The 27,878-nt window shown below is 40.5% G+C and overlaps 1 protein-coding gene across 1 annotated transcript; it reads right to left on the bottom strand.

Annotated features, from left to right (window-relative positions):
• Positions 1-114: 114 nt before the first annotated feature.
• On the bottom strand, positions 115-26,634 carry parvaa (parvin, alpha a). The gene is made up of 13 exons (XM_080876053.1): positions 26,321-26,634; positions 16,609-16,698; positions 16,273-16,343; positions 15,940-16,042; positions 13,954-14,094; positions 9,719-9,834; positions 7,356-7,414; positions 6,014-6,033; positions 5,870-5,931; positions 4,583-4,651; positions 4,191-4,292; positions 2,213-2,285; positions 115-953 (listed from the first exon to the last, which is right to left on the bottom strand). Exons 1-13 carry the CDS (start codon positions 26,454-26,456, stop codon positions 877-879), a joined length of 1,119 nt encoding a protein of 372 aa, XP_080732179.1. The 5' UTR covers positions 26,457-26,634; the 3' UTR covers positions 115-876.
• Between the last annotated feature and the right edge of the window lie 1,244 nt (positions 26,635-27,878).

Genomic DNA, 27,878 nt, shown 5'->3' with positions numbered 1-27,878 from the left:
GTTCACTTGTCTTTCTGTGCGGACAAAATTGGAACCAATCTGACCCCAATTTTTGTTTTGTTGGAAAAGCTTTCCTTTTGCTTCCTTTGAGGGACATAAAAAAATGCCATTGCATTTAGGGATTGAAGTATTTATTGAATTTAATGCACTAAAAACATAAACAGATGCATTATAGAGAGCGTGTCTGCACAGATGTGACATTGGCTTGAAAGTAGAATACAACATACATTTAATATATTCAGTCAAATTTAACTGGTCTTATAGAAAGATGTGAAAACTTATAAAAAGTGTGATTAATGCATATGCAATTTATACTAAGATAAATTTAACAATATAAAATACAGTAAAGCGAGCAGCTGCTGAGCAAAACAGAGCTTTGGTCAAAATGTTTTGAAAGGAAATCTGGAGCATTAAGACCACTGCGTAGCTGGTTAGCACAGTATCAACGTATTAAGAGCTGACAGTGTTCGCATGTTTAAATAAAGGCACTTTCCACATTTCATAAAAAGCAATATGAATGAAATAACAAAAGAAAAAACTGGAAAACCAAGTAGTGTATCAAAATGTACAATAAATACAATTAAACATTTTATTTTCTGAATTAAAAACGTACAAATCCGCCTCACAGGATTACCTCTGTGTCGTAGTCAAACACCAACAACGGCTGTTATTTAGTTCAATGTTCAATTCATATTGTAGAGTCAGAAATTTCAAAAATAAACAAGACAGACTTGTGTTTGATTTACTATCCAACAAGCAAAATGTGAAGCATGCACTGAGTTAAAAATAGTTTTTCATAGCAATACAAGGAAAAAGGTATTAAGCTTCAGAACGTGGTCCATGTTATATAGTGTTCCCTGCTGATGCACGTCACGCTCAGTCTACGTTTCTGTACCTGGAGAAGAGGTTATAGAGGACGCGCAGTGTTGATTTGAGGTCACAGTTCACAATATCTGAAGGACAAAGGAAGGAGAGTTACACATGGGTACATATATTCAACAAGGGTTCAACCTTTTAAAAGCAGTCAGCAGTAGTGTGGCTGGATTTCAGTCGAGGTGTATGACTGTCCCTTTTTCTGCACAGCAGCAGCGTAATTAGAAGGAAAAGCAGCACTACGGATGATGGTTTAAGTGAGCTTAAGCCACTGGCACAGTTGGAGATGTTGTGGCACCACAAACTTATAAGTCACTACTTTGCACATGGGCAGCAACAGATACCTGGATGACATGATGATGATTTTCATCATTCTGGTCTGAAAGTATGGTTCAGTTATTGTGATTCATATGCGATTATAGACGAGGCACATACAATCCTTTATGAGGGATGCTCGAACTAACTTGGCTGTGTTTTAGCGACTCCCCTGCCAAACAACCACATCTCAAACAAGTATCATACGTGCACGTTGGGTTTAAGCTCAGTGACAAAAAGATCAAGTTAAGCTCGAGACATTTAATCTCAAAAAAGTCTCAACATTATTACCTTCTTGCCATCACCATCTTTTTCTGCTTTTATGATTTTTTTGGGTACTTTACTTTGTATTCTCATTATGATAATTCTGTGTTTTTGTTGTACTAAACAAATGATAAGACCTAAAAATGAATGACAACTGTTTATACTTTTTTTTATAAACCGTTGTCATCCAAAATAAAAAAGCATAACAAATGTCAAGTGGAGGAAAAAATATCAATTAGCATGTTTGGAGCTACTTAGAGCTGTAAATGATATTTTGAGTCATGGGTTTGTGCAAACGAATGAAAAGTGGCCTACTTGAAAAATAAATTTAAAAATAGCAGTTTAGTAGCTTTACAAATGATAAAATATTGTAGAAAATATTTTAAAAATTTAGCAGCGGGTTTAGGATATGATGTACTTGTTTACACATTGTACACTCAGTAATGTAAAGAATTATAAAGACATAATAAATACAATTTAAATAATTAAAATTAAAATAAGACTTGTTCATATTTATTTATTTATTTTGGTCAAAGCCAAAGGAACATGGCAAAGGTTTGTAACCCCAACTCTAAGCTGGAGGGATCTTTATCTGCTTGTATGTCATTATAAGCAATCTGATCCTTGGCTAATAAAAGATGATTGATTACTGCAGCTAAAAAGTGAACAAAAACTAGTGGACCCTGGTGTGTCACCACATACAGCAGTGTATAAAGAAGCAAAGGTTCAAAAGCACAAATATGTTGAATGAACATCCTACCCTCAGGTCGGGGCTTTGGTCTCTCCAAACCTCCATCCTGCATCAGCTCAAAGGAGAAGGACACATTGTGAACCTGCAGACAGAGTGAGGAGGCTGCTGAAGGAAACACGTCGCATACACGCAGAAACACAAATCGTACAAACTGCACACAGGTCCTCGTTGATAAGGGAACATCCTCTGTGGGCCGACGCGGCAAACACAGCACGGCTCTGTTCTGTAAGATCATGAGCCTTCAGCAGCTGCACAAACAATCTGCTCCCTCATTTATCAGTGGATACATTACACCAGTGTCACTCAAAAAAACCCTCCTAATGCTGGGAAAGCGATACAGTCACATTCTTCATGCTATCAAAGGTGAATGAGTAACAAAGTATAACGATATATTTCAAATAGCTGCTTGGATTTCTTTCCTGTTTGTTTACTATGATTTTGTTCTTATTAACTCTTCTAGGTGCCCCAAAGGAAACAAAAGAATCTTTAATGGCGGCTTTAAAGTCCTTCAGCTCATCTTTACGCTGCCTTTGTACATTTACCGAGCAATGTATGCCAGTGCAAAGTGGAGACATGGGATTTCTCCAGAAAACTGATAATTATGACGCCGGGAAGCTGAGCTGATATTAATGTGGGTAGGACCGGACTTGTGTCCAGGTAAACTGCTTAAAGGCGGTTAAGATTTTTCACATATAGTGCATTTAGACGAGCAGATGTGCTCTCCTGTTGAGGAAAGACTTCTCAGCCAGTCTGACTCAAAAAAATGGGAATCCAATCACAGGGAAGAGGTTGAAAGAGGTTTTCCATTCCCCGCACATTGTGTCTGTCGGTGTATGCTCTCCCTGCTGTGAAGTACTAAAAGCTTTGCCCAACAAGGGCTTATTGTGTGAAAAGCGTGACCTTAGCCCATCTAATAGAAAAAAGAAAGGAAGAGCGTGGAGTAGAGATCCACTGAGCAGAAGCAGGAGTGCTTTCTTGATGCCTCGTGCTACTTTGCACAGCCCACCCCTGGTGTATCGCCCACAGGCCTCTGGGGCCTACACACACACACACACACACACACACACACACACACACACACACACACACACACACACACACACACACACACACACACACACACACACACACACACACACACACACACACACACCGAGTAAGAGCTGAGCCCCTAAGCCACTCCAGTGTTTCCCTGTGCAATAGGAGATTACAGATGCTGTGGGGCTGGTGCCTGTTCTTCCGGGCCAGGAATGTCTGTGTGTGTGTGTGTGCGCGAACGAGCAGTTGTGTACATTGAAGCACCCGATGCCCATTTTGCTTCGCAGCTTGGCAAGGGCAGCTGGCCAAAACCCAAACAAAAGGCTACTGTGGTGTCTCCGCAGATTGCCTGCTCAGAATACCGTAGTACTACAGAGGCCAATGGAGAGGAGAGATGGCTCTGCAGTGAATGGGCTCCGGGGAAAACGGATGGCATTTATCAAGCTATTGAGAGGAGAGAGTCTTGGCTCCAAGTATGTGAGGCTCCTCAGAAATGGAGTATCGATTTAGGCGTGTTCCCTAAACTATAGGTCAGGACTAAAGATTGGTGTCGGCCATGTTTCTCACAGATCTCTGAAAGAAAAATATTAGACGGCGGAGCTCACAACAACAAGTTTACTATCCTGCTTCAAAAACAAGCTAACAGTGCTGCATTTGTGTATTCTGTGACGTCTGTGCTGTTTTACGGGTGAACGACTCATCAAATGTCACGACAGCCTTTTTATTCAGCAACAAATACAAAATAAGTGTGAACTGACCCCATACAGATATGCACGCACATCTCTAGACACTGCACTACAGGGGGCATCAACCATGCATACCTCTTCTAGTCTGACGCTTAAGCCCCGTACCTCTCTGCCTTATAGCTACAAAGGTAAAGTCCTTGGAAAATAGTGATCATATTGAGGTACTGTGTTTTTGGTGAGACATTTCTTTAACCTCTGTTTACCTTTTGGTCAAAATTCTCTGGTGTGAGAAAAAAGTTGTAGAGCGGCACAAAGTATCCTTCCAGCAGCCCCATCAGCAGCACCAGATAAACACCATCTGCAAACTGAAACAGCAGCACAATAGCGGGGGCGTGTAAGAGAATTGTTCAAACGAGTCGAACTGGTTTATAGACATGTGACATTGAGCACGGTGTTTACAGACTTAACAAAAGAGATGTGACATCATCAAATGGCTATTAAAACCTACAAATATCATTAAACAGTGAGCCTGCGTGTGTGTCAGCGTGACAGCTTTTAATCATCCAAACGGGGTAACAGTTGTCGTTGAAAATATCATCTGTCAACCTGAAAACCGATCACATCGTTTCTGTGTGTATTTAGGTGTGTGACGTACCTGCGTGTCCAGTTCAGACACCTCCAGGTTGAGCTTGTTCAGGTGTTTGTTCACAAATGTGATCAGTGTCTGAGAAGAGACAAAGGAAGGTGTCAGACACACAAAAAAAGTGCTTCAAAGATGAAGAGGAAATAGTCCAAAGAAACAACAAGACCCTGCAGGGTGTTCCAGACGGACCGGCAACAATACGCAAGGTTTTCACAACTGACACTAAAATATCCTCAAGCTTCCTAATTTTACAGCGTCTGAGCAAAAGATAGCTTTAGATATTACTATAGAATTTGTTGTCAAAGGAGCAAAAGCGTCTGGACTTCTTGAAGTTGCTAGAAGACGTTTCACCTCTCATCCGAGAAGCTTCTTCAGTTCTAAGGTCAAATGTCGGAGAGTCCATTTCACAATGAGCTCACCCGAAACCATGGCTGATTGGGACCCACACCCGTTTTCACACCTTGGCTCATGTGATTAGAGGACTATCAGGGGGTCCTTTTGTCCCTCTTTGGGGGGATACTCCCACTGGGTTTAAATCTGGGACTCTCCGCCATTTGACCTTAGAGCTGAAGAAGCTTCTCGGATGAGAGGTGAAACGTCTTCTAGCAACTTAAAGAAGTCCAGACGCCTTTCTTTCCAAGCTCCTTTGACCACGATGACCTGGATGGTTGTGTCACGGTTTGCAGCTGCATTTCAACCAGCGGTGTTCACATCTGATCAGATTTGAACACAGAAAAGTACCGTCAGATTCTTAACCACCATGCAATACCATCTGGAAAGCATCTGATTGGCAACATCTTCATCGTTCAGCATGACAATGGTCAGAAACACACTGTCAATGCAGTTAAAACAAACAAAACTACCTGGATAGAAAAGCACATAATCATGGATTGGCCTGCCCAGAGGCAGTGTGGGATCACCTTAACATAGAATGTAACAAAAGGACACCGACATCCAAAGAGGAGCTTCGAATGTCCTTCATGAAGCCTTGAGAACTATGAAGACTACCTCAAGAAATTTCTAGAAAGCTTCCTGAGAGAGTTAAGACTGTGTTGAAGAATAAAGGCAGTCACTTTCAAGCTCGTATCTCCCCAGACTCAGTTTTTGCCTCATCTACCGTGTTTCTATCTATGTTTTGCATGTTTAAATAAATGACTGCCCTTTTCACCATTTTGCCAGGAAAACAGAAAAAGTAAAGGGGTGGCTCGAGACTTGCACAGTACTGTATTTAGATTTTTTTGTAAAAATTCAGTCTTCCATAGTCCCACATAGTACAATGCTACTGCAGAGTCTCAGTACCTTCTTCACAACACTCAGCTTATCAGGAGCGTGGTCAAACAGGGTGTCGAAAGCATCACGCTCTGTGGAGAATAAAAATAGATCACCGTGAATAAATCTGGGGAAAAAAGTGTTACATAAGTCACTTCTTTCAAGAAAACCTACCATGTCTGCCAGAGAAGGCCCTGAGAAAGAAAAAAGGGAAACAAAATGTGTCAGGTAAACTGATTTTTACATCATCAATTTTGCAATATTTACACCACACAAGAGGGAAAAAACAAAACGAAACACAAACGCTTCCAGTTCAATCGCAGAGGAATGCAAAAGGATTATGTCACAGACATAACAACACAATAATGTAGCTGCGGTCTCATAATTTGATTAACAATAGGCACATGTATACTTTGGGTATTCAAATAACCTGGGTATCATCAGTGGCATGGTCACACTGAGCACATACTGCAGCACAATACAATAATCTCAATAGGACAACAATGCAGGGAATTAATACAACGAATGAAGATGGTCAGGTTTTCTATGGGAATGGAGGGCCTCTTGTCTGTTATTACAATGTTAGCACTTTGGAGGACGTTGCTGTTGTTGGAAAGGGTCAGGTGGTTTTGGAGGGTAGGGAGCAAGTGCAGCACGAGTGTCCCGGAGGAAGAGATATCGCAGCGGGCAGACCAGCAAGAAATGGCAGACACACACACACACACACACACACACACACCCCCAGAAGCACTCCCACACACGTTTATGGTGTAATCTGTGATGGCAAAGGCAAGCAGGTCTGGGCAATGGTCCTGGTGGTGTGGTAATAACTGTATATCCACTGTGACCATGTGAGTGTGTGTAAGCCTCAGTGCATGTGTGAGTGCGTGTGTTTTATTAGCAGCCTCCATCTACCATGACAAAATGTGTGTGTTGGCCTGCCGTTATCACCCTCGTTGCTGCTGTCAGGCTGCAGGACAGCCTCGCAGGGAGACAAACAGTGTGTGTGTGTGACAGAGTGTATGTGTGCGATTTAAATCGTCTAATTCTTCGGCTAAGGGTGCCATCACATCTCTTGTTCAGATACAATGGTTGCCTGCTCACCAGTGCACAATATTTCTTCTGAAAGCCCTCATAAAACACAGGAGGCTACTCAGATTCTGGTTTTTGGGTCTACAGTGCTGTTATCATTGGGACCGGTGTGACAAAGATACACAAATTCATCCATTCGCAGTCTTGTTTACTTCTTTGTAATTATATTCGGACATCCAGTATATCCATGGTTACTAACCTGGCTAGACTATGACAATCGACCAAAAATAGACACGGGAAAGGATTTCTGTCGAGGTCTTTAGTCGGGCAGTGTGCTCCTTTTTATTAATGTGGATAATGTTTTAATGCAAAGAATCATATCGAGCTGGTTCCTTTTTATCACCAGCACTAACATGTGTCAGGCTGAGTGCAGCACATGTGTTGTGAGGTGTAAAAACTGAGTCACACAGTGGAGCGTACTTACTCTGTGTTGCCTGTGATTTCCTCTTGAATTTGCCTTGATTGAAGGATGCCCTCTCTTTTCTGGAAAAGATAAAGGGAGGATAGTAAGTTCACGTGCAATACATTGTTTAGCTTGATACAAGTAGAACCTATTTTGAGCCGTTCACAAAGTGACACCACAGCAGGTAGCCCTACATGTTTGACTGATATGCGTCTCCTGCTGGGATCGAACCAGGAATCATTCACTTGTCAGCCTAATGTAAAAACCACAAGGATTACAATATACATCTTATGATGTACCTTTTTTTATTGTTTCTTAATCCAATTAATCTATTTTTATTTTTAATTGTTCTCAAATTTCAGTGGATGTGCCTCAGGGTTAATTTTATTTTAATTACTTTCCTTTGTTTTGTCTTTTTAATTGATTCGAAATTGGTTATTTGTTACTTTTTCTTTTATTACTTTGTGCTCCGTCTTATAATCTGCTTGTCAGTCATCTGTGTACATGAAAGGCGCTATGCAAGCTAGTTTCACTGACTGACTGATTGACAGATATTATGCTAACTAATGCTACCTCAATGCTGGGGATAATTTAAACTAAATAATCTATAAAAACCACTGTAGAGTCACGTATGTAAATGTCTCCATCGTGCAGGCTGTCTGATGCAGCAGGTTTTTAATATACGAGAAAATGCTGACAGCAACTGTTACCTCAGGAAGTCAGTCAATGTTTGTGGAGTTTATATAGTTCGATATAACGATATATATCGGATGACGATATAAAAACGTCTATCGTTTCATTTTACGCTACCGTTTGTTTCGTGGTGTCGCAAAATAAACTATTTACGGCGATATTTTTTCATTGTTTTGATGGTCACCATAGTGGCTATATTAATTTCTTAAAGTTCTCTTATATTTAATATAACCACACTACGGACAGACAAGCGCCTGTGTTTATGTGTTGTCGTTAGCAACAACGACAGTAAAACCATCGCGTGCCCGCTTGTTTATTTTCCACATAAACCTTTCACAATAAAGCTCAAGATCCTGTTGAGACTTTTCAAAATAAACTGAATCACGTGAAAAAGTGTGCAGAGTATTTACAAATGAGAAGCAAAAAAGAGCCGCCAGGTGCTAAAAAAAACAAACAAACCTTAGACTCAAACAGAACAGGCTTTTCCCCGCAGCGCGCTGTGTAATAAATACTCACAAAGAAAACGGCGGCCGTTACAACCTATGTCTAAAAATGTGTAGTTTCATGCATCAGTTAAAACACTCGACTCCAGATACACGACACGCAGCTGGAAACACTTCAGCTACCCAAGAGTCACAGAATTTACAGGAAATGTTAAATGTGATTTATATCGTTATCGGGACGATATATGTTTTATATCAGGATATGAGATTTTGGTCATATCGCACAGCCCTATAAGATGCCATCTCTCCTTCTTTCTAATGATTTATTCCAAGTGTTGATTGGTTGTGGAAAGGATTAGTCCAGGAATATAAACCCAAAGGAGGCGGGGCATGTGATCGGGTCTTCGTCCTTCTCTCCTCCTACCTGATCTCCATAAGCACCAGCTTTATTCATTTATTGCTGCTATAGCTTTGTATATTAAGTACAGGCTGAGTGGGAGTTACTGGCAGTGTTGCTTATTTTTATTTTAGTTTTTCTGGACTAGGTTGAGGGAGAAGCTGGAATGTGACGGCCCATTATGTGGCTGGTTCATGGTCTTCTTCCTCTTTTGTTTGTTCTAGCGCCCGTGTTCTTTTGTTTCTTTCTGTCCTTTTGTGAGTAACTATGTTCCTGTTATTAAAAGCTTGATGAATGGCAGCAGCATCTCACATGTTGGGTTCCTTTGAGCCATAGATTTAGGGAGCGTAACATCAACAACCTAATTTCTACATCAATCTATCCTGTCACTGACTCCATCTTCATTGTGGTAAAGCCTTTATTGAAAAATTGTCTTCTACAGACATTTCAATCTTTACTAGATGTCAAATTTTACAGCTAAACTCAGTAAACATTAACGGTGCTGAGACTTTTGTGTGTCCCTGACAATTAATGGTGGAGAAAAAAAAATTGATGTTCAGACCTCGTCTGAACATCATCGAGGTCTGAACCTCGTTGATGTGTGTGCAGAACAAAGCCCAGAAAACACAATCACGTATTTTAAAGTGCTAACTCGCTCGTAAACATGCAGGAGAGACACAATACGCTGTGTCTTGTTAATGTGGCCGTATGCTGCATGCATTCAGACTTATCCAGTGTTTAAAATAATAAACAAATACTGCTCAGTAAAACCTGGTGCTCGTGCCGAATTAAGGAGAACATGCCTGATTTTTTTATAAGCAGCAGATTTAAAAAAAAGAACGTTCACCAACCTGGACGACGACTACTTGAATCGAGACGTGATCCGGCAATCTGATCGGTGCTCTGAAGTGTTGTGACAGCGCCACCAGCAGGTGCAAGATGGCAACTATGCTCTTAGCATGAACCGCTAATGTAAGAAAACAGAAATAATAGTCAGAAACAATAACTAGCAGATCTGTGAGATCAGGATTTTGCTTCACACGGGGGTTTCTGATAACGGTGAGGTAAGTCTGTAAGCTGTAGCATAAAATGAGAACAATTAGTGTTTTATTTACATCATTATAGGTACATTATTATTATTTAAATGTTAAATATATCAAAAATCATCCCACAGATCATACTGTGGTGGCCCTGGAAGCAAGCACTCACGTAAAAAAATGTGAACCAGAATTAGCACCTTTATATTTCTATTACAAACTTTCTCTGTCATATCTTCTATTTTTGTGGCATTTGATAGAGTTAAGTATTAGTATTTACAGTACAAAAGAGTTTTGTATTTGTGTTGTGCGCTACCGATTTAGTCAACAATTTCAAATGTCACATAATGTCGTCATTCTTCAACTAATGTCACCGACACACAGCTCTTTCTACACCATTTCTTTCCCCAATCTTTAGCCTTTGTATTTTTTAAATGTGAATACCTCACCCAAAGCATTGGGATGCCAAATAACAAGGCACATATTTTCAATGGGTTTTTTTTTAATATCGTTCAAGGAATTTAGAATGAAAAGTTTTACGTGGCAAGGTCGTGTACATACAAACACAAGATGCCAAAAGTTGCCTTGAAGCGATATTATAAAAGCTACAAAATACGAGCTTCAGTGAGGAGGGAGAAAGCACAGAAAAACAGAGTGAGAATGGCTGCAGTGATCAGTCAGAAACACTCAAGAGATGTGCAGTTACCCATCCAAACAAAGATTTACCTTTGGATACATCAATCAATCAGGATCAATTAACTGTCTAAAGCAAGCCTTTGGTTGTTCCAAATGGTATTGGCAAATAAGAGAGGAAGCTAAAAGCATTCATAAAACCTTAGATCCCTGCTGCATGACGACCTAAATAGGCAGCATCAGGAAGGGTTTTCTACGGCCTCTGGATGTGAGATGAAAGCAGGCACAAACAAAATTGATTAAAAGAAAGCTCCTCAAATAAAAGGACAGCCAAATCAATTACATTCTGTGCTATTAACTGTGCTCTTTAGCATATTTGAAGACATCTCGTACTTAATATCTTTTCAAGGACACAGTTTCTACAAGAGGCGCATTTAGGAAAGCCTGATTTTTCAGTTTTAAAAGAACATAACAAAATCAGTTGTGTTCGTTATCCTAAAGATTTTCTCTGTGTGTTATTACATCATTTTTTAATCTTTCTTTTGTATTTTATACCACATAACTGCTTTCGGAGGTTTCTGGGTACTTAAGTACTCACTGGGTAACCCAAGAGCCTGAAACATTTTTACTGCTGCAGTCTCACATTTTTCTTTTAGTCTTGTTACAATTTGTTATAGTTCCTTTGTAGCATACTGGAAAGCCTGGACTCTGTGCGTCCTGTGGTGGACCAATCAATGTACACAGTTCATCTAAAGACTAGAAAGTACTCCATTGGCGACTCCATTGGTTGCAAAAGACACAGCTCTCAGTAATCCTATTCCTGATCATTTTATGGGCTCAATCTCTCATTTCAGAACATACGAAATGAACCTCATTCAGTAAATTATTGTCATTATTAGGATCAGAAAGAAGTTTTACTCAGGGTATGCTCATGTTCGAACAACTAGCTATTAGCCAATGAGCCTGCGGTGTCCTCAGCTTCACAGTCAGATCCACATCTAGTTTCAAAACACCAAGTCTGATCTCAGTACTAGGGAGCCTCACCGTGCAAGTTCTCCTTGCTGCTTGGGGAAAACACAATCTGCCAAGTACCTTAAAAATCTGTAAGTATTCTTTGTTGCACTCGTGTGTGAAGTTAGCTGATGAACAGACTGTTGATGGCATTATTTCTGGGCTCATTCACACTTCATTGTCAACGTCCAACTTCCAGTACTATATGCTGCAGCTAATGACGAAAGTAAAAAGGCAGTGTGCAGGGAGCTCAACAGTAATTATTGTTACTCACTCTGTCAGATCAAAGAGTGCCATCAAAGGACAGATGGAGAGCTCTCTTAACATGCGCGGCTACACGGTTACATCTCAGCAGGAAGCATATTAATCCAATGGACAGATGAGTACATTCAGACACAAATCCTTCAAATACCGTTTTCCACACAGGAAGGAAACAATGAGGGTCATGACAAGCGCCAGATTTATACAGTTTTTCTGTATAAATAAATAATAATTCACAGAATAACAAAACCACCACTCCACCTTGTCAGTGGAGACAATGCGTGGTAGTGGCTGATCGATGGGTCAGTATTAGTTATCTGCTTATCTATCAACCCCAGCATTTATACTTGATGATGAAAATTTAAAAGTAAAGAAGAGACAGGAGAAACACCTTTCTCCTGCTATACGTGCTGATTTGACATAGTTTATCCAACACAGAGGACTCTGCAACTCGTGTTTGGAAAGTCACAAACACAACAACCAGAGGGGTGTACTACAAAGCCAGATTAACGATTTGTGTCGATGTTAAAGCCCAAACTTATCCTGAACACATGACCTGGTTGATAGCCGGTTATGTTACAGTTTCAGTTCAAAGCTAGAAGATGGAAGCGGCGTGTTTTCGCTGGTTCTTTTATTTGCAGCTTGTTCTAAACTGCAAATAAAACCCCTGGATCGAGTGCAAACTGTCGATGCACTGTAACTGTATTGTGCATGCATTTGTTTGGTGATGCAGAAAATAACAATATACTGTGAAATAACACAGTATATAGTACATTACAGTGCAGTATAGCATAGTAAAAAAATCTGTGTAAACCAGTGTGGTTGTTCTTTAAAAATAAAAATAAAAATTGCGTAATATTAGATTCTAGTAGAGTAACTTTGTATGTCACAGTTCAATATAAGCCTTATTTATCTGATATTGGGTCGTGTTGCAGCCCGTCAATTCAGCCTCTAATTGAAACAAGCTGCTTTAGCCGACCTCCCTTTAATTCGACTTTCTTCTGAAGAAACACGTCATTTTGGATTTGTTGGCAGTAACACGTCTTTTCCTCTTCTTTTAACAACAGTCTGTAAATGTCCATGAACTGAGGAGGACACAAGTCCTGGGACTTTTGGGAGAGAAATGCTGTCCCATTGTTGTCTGATATAAAATTCTATCACTCGACAATCCTGGGAATCTTTCGTCATATTTTACGTTTCATATGTTTTGCAGCCAGACTCTTCTACTGCAAACTCATGCTATTGGAATAGACGCAGTATGCCGTTTATCATTGTCTGCTGAAACTTGCAACACTTTTCCTGAAAAAGACGGCCTCGGGACACTGATGCGGAACTAAATTAGCGCTGATACCAAGCACGGCAGTCGATTTCCTGTTTAGTCTGTTTAGTTTAGTTGTTTTTTTAGACATGTTGCTGCAATCGAAAACAAAAAAGTACTGGCAGCGACCAGTGCTACCCCTCAGCCTCCTAGCAATTGCAGCTATGCTATCAATTTAAAACTGTCGAGTCGCCTCATTCTCAAGTTATCACATTCACAAACTCCGGTGTCCACTTCACCTCATTAAAACTTTGTTTGATATGAGCATTCACTATTATAATGGTATATACATGACAGAAGATAAGAAAAAGCAGAAAAGAGCCACAATCTATTTTTGTTAGTGTTGGGTCACTAGATGATGAATATGAGTGAAAGATTTCTACTATGCTGTATCTGCTGTGTGTGAAAATATTTAGTTTTTTAAATTTTATTTATTTTTTGCCATCTATCCTTCGACTGTTTTCCTCTTGTAGATGCAAACATCATTTTCCCCACAGGGATTCATTAGGTCCTGTCATATCATCGCAAGTGTTACATAACAGCATATTGTGTTTCACAACAGTCGTTCAAATGACTGGAGGACAGATGGCTCACCGTCTTAAAAGAAATTTCAATTTCATCAAATTAAACTAATACATGGAGATAGCGGTGCAAGGACTTCACACAGCACAAATACAAAATGCAGCGCATCTCACTGTAGTGTTTGCACTGCATTCTCAAGGCTAAATAACTGAAAGTGCACGACAACAAGACCAAAACCAAAAGCTGCCTTTGGCGAGACGACATTACTGTAGGAATTAATAAAGAAATAATGAAACTTTCTTACAGTCAACATTCCAGCGGATGTTTCTGGTGGAGAGTTTGAGAGACTCGTTGATCCGCTCTAAAACCGTCTGCAGCTTCTGTTTCTGGGCGATCTCTGATTGGGTCACCTCTGCCACGTTCAGTTTCTCGCCTTCAAGCTTTTCTAAAAGAAGAATTTACAGTAAATTTTAAACTCAGAATTTCAGCTATCAACTACTAATCTACTACTTATCAGATCGACCATCTGCCACCATCTTACTCTATCCCTAGCATGTTATCTTCATTATATCCAAGAATCTTTTATTTTCTCCTGACTGGCAGCATCGTCTACAACATCCTTTGTCCAGTATATCCCATCCCCTCCTCTGCGCATGTCACCCTTGACTGCTGTCTTCAAACCGCTCAACCTGAGCTGCCCCTCTGATGTACTAATCTTGTCCATTCTGGTCATTCCCAGTGGAAATCTAAGGATCTTCATCTCTGCCACCTCCAGTTTGGCCTCCTGTCCTTTTCTTAGAGGCACCATCTCCAAACCACACATCACAGGAGGAGTCACAACTAGGGCTGGGCCATATCATACCGTTCACAGTAACACCGGTATAATGTCAGGCAATGATAATGAAATATCGCAATAGAATATGGCATCCGCAGTGCCTTTGTTTTCATACGCACATGGCTGAAAAAACATGGCGGCGACGGAGAATGAGTAGGGCGAAAACGGATCGTTGAATGAAACAGATGAACCAGGATTGGTTTGTAAAAATGCTGCAACTTGAGTGGTGTGGAACTGGTTTAGCTTTCGTCCATCAGATACACACCAAAGCACATGCTAGCGGTAGAGCATGCTAGTGGGCCGTCGTTATTACCGTGTTTTTCAGAAAATACGGCACACTTAAAATCAGCCTTTGATTTTCTGAAAATCGACAGTGCCCCTTATTCCCGTGTGCCTTATGTATGAATTCTGGTTGTGTTTACTGACCTCGAAACGATTTTATGTACACGGCGCTCGAAAATCTGTCAAATGTTTCAGTGCGACTTTCGTAAGCTACGAAGCCGCACCGCTTGATGGATTATCGGAGGAGCATTACGGCTATCGTAGGCAGGAGCCTGGCGGAGTGATACGTGCTGTGCTTCAACATAATATTACCGTATTGTGTGTATAACCTCTTTTTAAGTTTTGTGGATATTATACATGGTTATGCTGAGGATATGTCGGCCAGTTTCCACTGGAAATGCCTTTTGGTTAAACTGCCAGCAAGGAATTTGCATTTGCACTTTTATATTTCTATATAACTTTAATGCACATAAAAAAAACAGCTGCTTGTTTAACCTCCTAAGACCCGAACTCTTTCATGACATGCATTTTTAATTTTTCTTTGTTATTTGGGTTGATTGGGACCTAAAGAATGTAAAAACCAGATTTTTTTTCTATCTAATTTTTGTTTTTGAGAAAAATGAGATCCACATAAGAGGACATTTGTTTCAAACAGTGGCAGAATAATGTCCTCGTAAGTGGATATTTGGTGGAGGATTTTTGCACTAATAAAGCTGTGGAGTTGTACAGTATTTTGTCTCGTGTCAGTTATATCGTTATCGCAAATTTTCAAATGTATATCGTGATAAATATTTTTGACCATATTGCCCTGCCCTAGTCACAACCATCATGTAAACCTTCCCCTTCAATCTCGTCACCATCCTTCTGTCACAAATCTCCACCAGCTCCACCCTCCCTGCACTCTCTTCTTCACCTCTCTTGAGCACCGTCCTCTGTTTTGAATGGTTGAGTGACCTACACTACCTTTACTCCCTGCATGTTCACCTTTCACCTGTCTCCCTGTTATTCACACACATGTATTCTTTCTTGTTTCTAATGACTTTCATTCTTCAGCTCTCTAGTTCATACCTCCACCTCTCAAGGTTCTTTTCCCACCTGCTTCCTGCTCTCATCTGCAAACTCCCATCTGCAAACTCTTTGTCAAACCACAACAATGTGCGAAGGTTAAGTTACCAAACAGCTTCTGCAGAACTTGACCATCATACAGATCCTCAGCCAGATCTTTAACAATGATCCTCTCGCCCACCAGAACGTCATTTATCCAGTCGATCAACACCTACGCAGGCAGAAGAAGAAACAGGTGCTTCATTGGGGGCTTACAATGTTATATTTTTTTATGATACAGCTCAGCTACCTTTAAATATACCTCAATATATCCTTTAAAGAAACACAAAAAACAAATAAAACGTAGAAATTATTTTCAAAGCTTTACTCGGGCCCTTAGTCTAAGTTGTTAGGAGATGTAGCAATATAGAAATTCTTAAATGGCAGGTCAAAAAGAAAAACCTTCATGAGCTCCTGCAGTTTGCGGTCATTCTTGGAGTTTGGGTCCACCATGGTGCGCACCTCGTTCTCCTCTGTTGGATGAGAAAAAGTTGGCAAAATAAACCAAACAACAGTACAAAGCAATGGAGCATTAAAGTATCTCAAACTGTAGATCCCAAAATGCTTTGGGTTAGCTAAAAATACAATTATATCCTTCATTTATCCAGGTACGAGTTGGAAAAATCTCTTTTCCAGGAGGCCCAGCCGAGAGGGCAGCAGAAATTACAACAAATATAACACGATTAAAGAAACAAATACAAGTGACATTCAGCACATTGAGTGATTTAAGCTGATTACCGAGCATGGTGTCCTCAGGGTCCAGCTCATAGTGTGAAGGGCTGAGAGGAAGGTTGATGGCATTTATCCCCTCCTCCTGAAGCTCAGACACTAGAACAAATAAGTTACAATCACACCATCAGAGTAAAACAATCACATAAACAATCAAGATATAAGACATGCTGAATTTTTGTTAGCCTGTTCTTTAAAAAACATGTATTTACATCTCATGTGTCAATAAACATCTAAACTATGAGAAGAGTGAAATTTTGTGGGTTTTTAAATGTTAGCCAATTGTAGAAGAATAACCAATAATTCAGAAGTGCTTCAGACTTTCACAAGCAGCTGAGCACTCTCATTTTAACAAATAATTATTTAGTAATAGAAAAATCATTTCCATTAACCATTTCTGCCATGAACAGACATACACGGACACAGATAGGCAGACACATACACACTGGTCTACAAAAAAAAAAGTTTTTGTTTCTAATCACTGACATTTTGACACTTTTGAATATCAATGTATCAACAAAATGTCTGGAATTTCAACTCTTGCCCACCAAAAGTGTTTTAATGTCATTCTAAAAACAGGCCAGAACGCAATATCAGAGACATGCAAAAGATGTGTAGGTCTGTCAATTTAGCTCAAAATAAAGCAAGCCCAGTATGCTCAAAAATCTTTGAGGCACCTGATTTTGTGCTTGTTCTGAACCAAAAACATTTACTCATCGTGCTCGGATTCAATTTTCTTTGATATCAGTTTTTCACTTTTATACCTTGATGAAATCTTGCCCTATGCTCATTGCTGTCATCCAGATTTAGTGGGAATACAATACATGAGGATACAAAAACTGCATCTTCAGTAACACTCTGATACACTTTCAGAAAGTTATCCCAACCCAAAAAAAACCCAAAACAAAACTGTTGACAACCTGCACGAATGCTGCTGATGTAGTTGGCTTCAGTTTTCCTTTGAACCCATCGTCAAGCATCAACGCCTTCCTTAATTTTAGCTCCACTTTTTTCTTAAATGCTGAAACGTGACCTCTTTTCTGTCCAGTCACACTAGCTGTCCAATACTTGGAACACCATAACTAAAAAAACCAGGACGTGCTAGACGAAAATAGTCACCAAGTGAAATTTATTAGAGGTGAAAGAATCCCAGCAGCACTGGCCAACAAGGCCAGTGTTATCAAAAGCACCAGGAGAAGAAATGAAACCAGCTTTACTTCAAAAAATAAACAGTAAAAAGCTGTGTGACACATCTTTGAAATGCCAATCAATCTGATAACTCTACATGCAAGGTACACCAGCTAAGACAAAGACCAGAATTATAATCATTTGAGGTGTTCAGCAGTAGTTCGGACGTCCCCCCGATTCCACGAATAAGTGTTGGGAGCCACTTGACGTCAACCAAACACAGAGCAGTGCTGCTTCCTGCTTCTCAGTGGGCTTTAAAGCAGCCCAGCATGCCCTCCTTCACAGCATGTCAGATACCTGAGGAGGTTTGATCGCTGCTGATCTGTATGTGTGTGTGTGTGTGTGCACGCAGTGGAGTGAACATCCCGTGCATTACTCTGCCTTCACTGGAAAAACATCCTCTTAATCAACACCATCCACAAGTGCCTGGATGTACACTGTGTCTCCATGAGCAGACATCACATCACACAGAGGTGTATGAGAATATTCCTACAGAGCAACACACACCTCACCCTTTTCAATCCGTAAATTACCACCAATTTACCCACTTTTGTTTCCCCTGGGACAACGTGTGAGTGTTGTGGAAAAACGTCAAGCTTCAATGAGAAGGTACAGTCAGTGATGCAAGTGGTAATACCCTCCACCTAATTCCCCTCAAGAAAGTATTCAAGATTGACAAGTCGTTTGCCAGCGAGCATATCTTGAATCTTATAATGACCAGAAGTCAAAATGACCCCAATTTTCTTTTCAGTATGACCCCAAACAAACGACTGATCCCATAAACACATCAATGTTACCCACAGACTCTTTTTGCAACCTTTGCAACTGTATTTTGTAGATAAAAGTGATTGGAAATCAGGTGACAACGAGCTAGTCACCAAGGCTGGTGAACTTTTTTCCAGTCCTAGAGACTCGGGATGGGATAACCTATAAGTAAGCTTGAAGTTACTTAATTTGAATGCAGTCCAGCTAATATCTGCTGCTTGATTTACAAGGTAACACAAAAGAAAATACCCCCAAACTGAAAAATGTTCTCAGTTTGCTCATCTACAATGATTTAACATGAAGTTATAGCAGGCATACACCGGCCTGTTTTAATAGATAACAAATAGCTGCATTGCTGAGGGGGGCATGCTGTTGCATGTATACACAAGATCTATCAGACAACCCCGTATGTATGCAGTGGTAAGACTACGAGAGAGGCTTTTTAGCCCTTTATCTCAGCCAGAATCATTTAAAATCATTTAAACCTTTGTAACCTGAAGTACACAGCAAGAGTACACTCACAAGGTATGCGTGCTTTCTTGTATTTTTCTGCCCACTGCAGATCTGCTGACAAAGACGCAGAAAGTCGAATGGTCATCAGGCCAATTAGGTCTGATTGTAATCTGGAAAACCCATCAGCTACTCTGCTCGCTAAGTCTCTGTGGAGAAAGGCCAATATTTCCGGGCTCTTGGTATAGCCGGCGGATATCCGGGCAAGTACTTCCTGTACCATGTCCTAATCATTGTTTACAAATATGGCCTTAATTTTAAAAAAGCTAACAAAGAGGAACGTCATTCCCAGATGTACAGCTACACCAGGGAACAGCTAAAGCACCCACCCATTATTGGCCTGAGTAAGTTGATTGTTTAGTGTTTTGTTTGCGTGATTTTTATTTCTTTTTTATGATGGCAGTTATTCTTATTTATATTTTCAATCCTCCAGGAAGAACAATGTTTCACTGTAAACCTATACAAAGAGACACTCATTCAAATTTATTTTAAGTTATCATAAAAGTGCGATATTAAAATTTTTGGTCATACTGCCCAGTAGGTCTGCACAATAAATCGAAAATTTATTGTCATCACGATATCAGCCTGCGCGATGGGCCCATCGCAAAAGACGACGTAAACTGCGATAATTGGGTACCTTAAAATGTTTACACACGTGCTTTAAAGAATTTACCAATCAAAGAAACCCCTTTACACATTTGACCAGTCGAATAGAGCCCTTCACGGCATTAACCAATCAAATGGATTAGAGGCCCGCTTCCTACGCAGGTGGGGAGCGAGCAACGCTGCAGCAACGAGTCACAGTTGTAAAGGCTGAGAGCGAGACGCATGACGAGAACGCTACTGACTATGAACTCGTGCCTAAAAATAAATAAATAAATAAATAAATAAATAGTACCTCGCTTGTTTGGAGGTACGTTGGATTTGATAAAGACGACGTTCTCCAAACACAGGTACTCTGCAAAACTTGCCGAACACTCGTGGCAACCACCAGAGGAAACACGACTAATCTCCACCATCATCTTCAATACAACCACAGAGAACTGTTTGAAGAGTTTCAGAAAGATAGGGCTAGCCAAACAAAGGTTGCTAATGTTAAGACAAAGAGCACAGCAGTCCAATAGCTGTCTCTGTATCAGAGTTTTTCAAGTGGAACAACTTATGAGAAAACGTCGAAGCGCTACAAAGAAATAACAGAGGCCATTACACATTTTTTGACAAAGACATGATGCCTATAAATACAGTTAGCAGAGAGGGCTTCACCAGTCTGATACATAAAGTGGACCGGAGATCCCCTCATGAAACTACTTTTCCCATGTCGCCATTCCACAAATGTACGAAACATGCCGCAAGACCGTCACGTTTGAACTGAGCCAAGCTGAAAACTACGCAAGCACTACAGTAAAGTTTCCTCTCCAGTTTTGACTTGCATCATAAGTACTTGGTGAGTGGTAAAATGATGAACAACTGCATTGAGATAATTTGCAGTATAATTATGTTTATTTAAAACTAATTCTAGAGACCGGGAAGGATGTCTTTCAGAATTCAAGCCTCAGAAATCTTTTTATGGGGGCAATGTTTCAATGTTAAAGTGCACTTTGTTGTTACACTGCTAATACAGCAGCTTTCATTAAATAAAACTGTTGCAGTAAAACGGAAATTATGTATTCATTTTTGGGGGTTGTTTTGCTATTTATTTTATCGCAAGTCATATCGTTATCGCAGTATTGATCACAGTTTTCGCACATCGCAGGTTTTCCTAATATCGTGCAGCCCTACTGCCCAGTCCTACGACAAGCAATGCCTTTGGGACTCACAAATGCAAGATCTCTTTTGCTCTTTACATGGGCTCCTTACCTTTATACATTGAAAGCCTGCTCAAACGCTATTGGTCAGTATTGCTAAGAATACCAACAGATACCAGTACCAAAAAACTTGTCTCATGCCTTTGGGTTCTACATATTTATTAGAATTAGATAATTAGATAATTAGAAGAGATGACCACGTTTTGAATCAGGTTATCAAACCCACCTTCAAACCAGGTTTCTCTCACATTATTATTATTATTTTTTTTGCAAAACAAAAGTGTATACTGGGTTAGTAACATGCGCCACTAGGCTACTAATCATCGCTGTCATCACTGGTTGGTACCAAATTTACTAGTCGTTTAATCTAATCATTTAACATTTTAACTAACGCTCAATGCCAGTAAATGATTGTGTCCTAAACATTACGCAGCCTTCTGCCACCAGGTGGCGCATTGTTGTTGAGAAACATTAAAAATCTGTTAATCTAGGCCTCGTCTTTTTGCTAACACTATTAGAATGAGATCGCGGATACAAGCAACAGAAATTAGCTTTCTCCAAAAGGCAGATGGGCTCTCGCTTAGCAATAGTGTGAGGAGTTCGGTCTGCCTTCTGAATAAGGCGTTCCAACGACCTCCTACCAGGAGTAGGCCCAGTTTATTCGTTTTTCATATGTTATTATTTCTTTTTGTAATATTTTAGTAATACGTGAACATCTTTTGTAGTAACAGGTCTTCATATAATATTTAACATCAGGTTGTTTTAAGTGTTTTTCTTCTTTGTTGCCTGTTTGGAGTATAACGTGTAACGTGGATAACGCAGGATACGAGGCGCTGCACATTTAAGTGGCATGATTCATTATTGAAGAATGTGATTAATGGTTTCAATTATCTTTATTACTTGTTTTTGACATTTCCTATTAAACAGTTCTTAAATTTAACTTAACACCTGAGTGATTCTTAGTTTTAGATTAGTCGGTTAGTCTAGTTTTATTTTCCTTATTTAGTCGACTGAGAAACTAGTCGCCAGGAACATCCCTAATGGGGCTAGTTCCTCTATTCTTCTATTTCAATCACAGTTCAACAAAGACACATATGGAAAAAGGGAATAATTTTTGCTTTCTGTGGTCTACTCTACATTTTGTAACTTACAAATAACCTGAAGACCTGTGAAAGCCACCCTCAGCGGCTGAAACTTCAGTGTCTCATGTGGGGGTACAGCTGCGGTACAATAACACCATACTAATTAGCACAATGTGATATTACTGTTAACCACCACTTGTGCTATTTAAGGTAGAGCGACTTTGTTTAACCCTGGCTAGGTGCTGAGGAAGTATGGCGGGTAGATTCATCTGAATATGGCATTAATTCACTCCCCTGCTGGGATTCTGCATCAAGCAAGATTTTGCTCACCCCTTTTTGCACAACAGATTTCATTTAGTGACATTACGAGCGCACTGAAAGGGATTAAAAGGCATCCAGAGTCTTCTCACCACACATCACTCCACTCCACCCCCTCCTCAGTCCACTGTCATAAAATGAGGATGCGTATCCATCCGCTTGGTTAAATAAGGGTAACACAATAAATAGCTGCATGCCTCCTGTCCAGTGCTACATATGGGGGAAAGATTGCATGCTGATGTCCTACCTGGAGGGCATAACGCTCCACAGCCCATGTCTGTCTGTCTCCGTCCCCCAGTCACAAGCATCCTCTCCTGGCTAGCAGGACCAGCTCTGTCCCCTGCGTCTCATTCTCCACAGGCTGAGCTCTCTAATAGCTTTAATACACCGACTGACCCCAAGATAAATATTAAAATTGTTAGATTTTTCACAGAGGATATAAAATTACCTCCCCTGATTCATGTATTGTATTTGCTCCATACTCAGTGTACACAGTTCTGCAGAGCCCTCGCTAATGCTCTGAAACCTCCTGACCTTCTCCTCTCTTTTCATACCACCTCGTCCACATCACATAGCTCTCCTTCCCTTCCTTCACATCCCCTCCAACCTGTTCCCTTTTTTCCTCTCATCCAGTCATTACTCCCGTTCCAGTCGGCGGCCCCTCTCTCTCCCCGGCACATGCAGAGACAGCCATAAATGTCACATGGACCTAAATTTATTCACTGATCAGTACGAGAGCGATCAGCCCACGTTTTCCATCAAATCATAGAACACACTGCAGACGTCCTACACACTGCTCTGTGCATATATACTCTGTGTGTGTGTCTGTGTGTGTGTAGGGGACATGAGCCCGTATTGATATAATGAGATTGCATGCATGTCCTATGGGCAAAGCAAACATAAAATGGGGCTCAGCTGTGCAACAGTATCCTGACTGACAGAAAGTAATCATCCGACTGAAGGGGACCTTTCTCATTCCATGATAAAACCTGGCCTTCAACAATGAATGTCATCTGTGGAGCCTGTTGTATTTCCAGTGCAAGCCGGCATGGTAATAAACTGAATTGAGCATTTAAAAGAAGCCTTTTGGAAGACATTTATTTAAAGCACGTTCCTGGTAGTTAAAATAGAGCGGGGTTAAAGAACTATTACAGAGGAAGATGAAGCGGGCAGAGGTGTCCATGAGAAGTCGAGTGAATCGCTATGAGCCCCACAGCTGCTATTCTGTACCTGATCCTGACCTCTGACCATGTGGAGCAAAGCGAGTAAGACCGAGTGCATTACAGATAACTGCTGGTCAACCAAATAATCAGTGTCTTCACCAGCTTTTATGACAAATGTTTCCAGAGATATGCTGATGGTACCGAGACATCATTCATCGCTCACAAGCTGACTGATCTTAGTGTTTTGAAACCAGACGTGCTCTGCTATCTATTAAACCATTGTAGGATTCTACTAGAGCATCTTTAAAGGATTCACAGTTCGAAACAAGCTGTTTTACCTCTCCTTCCTTCAAGCCAACTTTCATCTGTAGCCCCTCACAAACAAAACTTTGGCCAGCAGGAGGGTGGTGCTTCTGTGTAATAACAAGAGCTGAGTTCCTGGACCTTACCATATAAATAAGCTTGAATTCCTTGTACACACTCAATATTTGGAACTTTGCCCATGTTTAATATGATCATCCACAGCTGAAATAGTGCATATATGACAAAAAGGTTCACTTTAAATAAATACAGACTGAGGCAAATTAAAACAAGCAAATGACGCACACTCTGTTAGACTTTTGCAAAGTGTCCTGACATCATAAGGGCTTGCATGGCTCTCCAGTTTTTAGAAGAAGCGGTTTTTGGCAGCACCACTCGCACCACCCCTATAGATCTGGATTCCTTGGCCCAGTATATCAAGCCAACTATCACAAAGCTAGGGGTCAAAGTGGACGCTGACCTCTAGCTTGACGTCAGGGCAGCTGGCTAAAATAAAAGCCAATTCTTTCTAGGCAACACTTTGACACAGTAATCCACACCGTTGTCACCACTCGGCTGGAGTAATGTAATGCACTTTATATGGGCGTTAGTGGTTCCTCCATCGCTCGTCTCCAGATGGTACAAAATGCTACTGCCGGTCTTTTAATTGGCACATGTGAATATGAGCACGTCTCCCTCCATTGGCTGCCCATTCCTTTTAGAATGAATTTATTTGCTAATAAAGCCCTCAGTGGTCTTGCCTCACCCTCCTTCTCTGAGCTACTATGTCCTTATGTCTCTTATCTAGTCTTCTGTACAGCACTTTGGTTCCTTGTGGGTCGTTTTTAAAGTGGTTTACAAATAAAGCTAATATTGTATGGTAGTAAGGCATTACTCAGTCCTCCCTGGAAATAATTCTCCATGTTTTTGGAAATATACTGAAAGGAGAGTGGAGAGCTTGGCCTAATATATCAGACCAGAATGAATGAATGAATGAATGAATGAATGAACTAGGTTGCCAAAGGGTCCACTGGACATGCAGAATATAATTTTTAAAACGGAGGACAAAACTGACATTTTTGGACTTTCAGCACCAGGAAGCTTTAAGCTGCAAGTCATTGATAATGAGCCCATGAGAGTGGTAACACAACAGTTAATAATTTCATCCAAGCCAGAGGTCTGAACTACAGATGTTTCCAAAGTAAGCTGGTTATGCCAAGCAGCTCTGCTGGTCTGTTTCTTTGTAATGACAGTCGACTAACTGAATGTGGAAAAACTAAGATGAAGTGTTGAAACTGACCGTATTTTATATTAACACATCTCAGCCTGTTTATCGTCTATTTAGTAAACAAATGATTCATCAAATGTGAACGTTTTTGGGACATATTAATATTTCCCTTCAGTAAAAGAAAGGGATATATTATTTTTTTAAGTGTTTTCAGGATTCTACCTCTTTGTGACGAACTCAGCTGCCGCGTCCTTTCCACGGGCTATGTGTCTGTTTTCTTTATGAGTAATGCATGCCAACACATCTGTGTTTGTTACATAACAATCATCCTTTCCTCTGCATACCCAAAGACCAGGCGGACACAGACGTGAGGCTGTAAATTCCAATTTACACCAGACAGGTGGCCAATGACCTGCTGGATGTTAAGAGGTTAACACATCTCAATAGTTCAAATCAAAAGTTTTGTAAGTGGACGTTTGATTACATATAACAATAATCCAATAGTTTGGAAAAAAAATTTTTTGTTACTATTTAACTGTTTTTACTGTTCTTGCCCACCTGAGATCAAATTTAGTGTATGTCACCCACAAACTACAATGAGTTTGAACAAGTGGCCCCAATTTGTTACCGATCTGCATCTGTATGTAGCTTGTAATTATGCTGAAATAACTGCAGCCTGTATGTCTGATCCAAAGTAAATTTCTCTGTTGTTAAAGTGAAATGTTTCTTAGCTGCAACACAAAATGTTAAGCTGCTAAAAGCATGATCCATAAAACCAACCTCACATGAACTCTTTATTACCTAAATTAAATTAGTTGACCCGGTGGGAGCACTCTGGAAGGGGAAAAAAAGAGACTAATCCACATATAAATTGTCTCTGTATATGTATACCTCCTTTAACAACTAGTTTAACGCCCAATGTGTCTCCTTATTGCCTTCCAACTAAGTCAAACTAAAAAAATAAAAGCTGTTGTGAAAGCACGATGGGTGCTGCCTCTACAGTGGTTAGCGGGCCTGTGTTCCCTCTTGCCTCATTCCTCACTTATTACAGTAGTAGCGGATTCAATACCTTACATGGGTACAGACCACACAGCCTGCGGCCATGAAAGCACACACAGGACACCACACGTTGTAGTTAAAGAACTTCTTCTAAGCTTAAACATAACCAAGTGCTAAATATGTCGGCTCTCTGAAACTTCAGTGCGTAGTAGTAGTGACTTTTACTTTTTTGGAGGCTGTTCATAGAGTACAACGCTGTGTGCACATACTATAAAATGTGTCTGTAAGAGGGTTTAGTTCAGAAAACAGTGCATTCAGAGGAGCAGAAGAGTTGCTAGACTGTTAACTTTGTTAGCTGTTTACCTTCTTTGGCTTTTTTCCTTCTTACCAAAGTTCCACCAAGTTTCCCAAGGAAAGAGTCATCTTTCTTTCTGGAAGACGGAGATTTGGGCGTCGGAGACTTAGGAGACGAAGGGGACTTCTGAGGCGAAGAAGCCATGGCCGAAACGACAACTAAATCCGGGACAGTTAACTCAAAACTGTCCGAGTTGACGTGGAAATCAAAGTTTGTTAGAAAGTCAAAGTAAAAAAAAAACAACTAAGGGAAAATCGCTGTCCACTCCCTAAAGCGGAAACGGAATTCCAGACATTTTCTCCCGAGGTTGGCTGGAGTGCGTGGCCCCTCCTCTGCGGAGGAGGGCTGGGAGCAGGCGGGAGGCTTCTGACCGCGGGAACAGGGTCCAACTCGGTCTAGAGCTGTCCTGGGAGCAGCAGGAGGTGAAAATAGGAGGCAACAGAAATAGATGCAAAGGACCCTAAAAGTGACCTCGTTATAATTAAAGCCCTTTAATTTTTACTTGGGTTTTTTCTAGCTTCTCAAAGTTACCCAATAATAAACAAACAGGGCCATACCTAGAGGGGTGGACATGGGGTGTTACCAGCCCCTCCTGAAATATGACCCCCTCCCCCACCCCCCATAAGGACCTTTTTCTAATCTCTTGTCTGATTAATTATTTTTTAAAAATCTTTTTATTCCACTCACTTTATTCTTTTGTTCAAGCCTCCAATTAAAGTTTCTTAGCGATGTCAAGTCCACTTTCTTTAAGAGTTGTCCGCTATACTGGATGGGGTACAACCACTGGTTCCTGTGTAGTCTCTTACTGGCTGACAGTGGTTCCTGGAGGTTGCTGCACCAAAAACCACCGTTGCTCATAGTTTTTTACTAAATGCTAACAAGAAAACTTCAATTGAGGGGACGTGGTTGACCTTGAAAATAAAAGTTGGGTCTCAGCAGTGCAACCAGTGTGTTCCAAGACTGTTTGTGTTGCACTTTTTTATAGTTTCACTACAGCTTGGAGAGTAGCCAGCCAGTGTTTGTAGAACATTTCCATTTAAAGCACAACCACAGCAATATGCTAGCACCCACACCAATCACAAGTATGTTTTGTTAATAATATCAAGTGGCTGCCAGAGGGTCTGTAAGCCTCTGTGACTGGGGCTTTAGCAATTATTTTCCCAGCAACTGCCATCAAGCTCCAGCAACCACTCACAACAGGTACGGGAATACTAATTTTTCCCTCATTACCGGTTGGGGACCAGTCTCTAAGCCTGTGTGGCTGGGGCCTTAATCACTTGATCCTACATCGTCACATGTTCAAAATGGCAGACAAGTTAACATCATGTGGTTAGTGGTCATGTGTCTGTAAAACCACAACAGCATTCCAGAAAGTTGTAGCATCAATGCCAAAGAAAACTGAGGCCCAACAGCTTTTTAAGACTGTTTATATGTCTTTATGTTGTTAAGCAGTAAGAAATAGGTTGCTTTTATAATCAACAGAGGAAGACAGAATAAAACAGTACCAAAAATCCAAAAATTCATTTTTATTTAAGATAATTTCATTTAAAAACACTCAAAGCAGCA

The sequence above is a fragment of the Rhamphochromis sp. 'chilingali' genome (genome assembly GCF_963969265.1).
Source record: "Rhamphochromis sp. 'chilingali' genome assembly, chromosome: 2".
Taxonomy (NCBI): Eukaryota; Metazoa; Chordata; class Actinopteri; order Cichliformes; family Cichlidae; genus Rhamphochromis; species Rhamphochromis sp. 'chilingali'.
The sequence above is the reverse complement of the archived record's forward strand: the minus strand, read 5'-3'. Positions and strand labels throughout refer to the sequence as shown.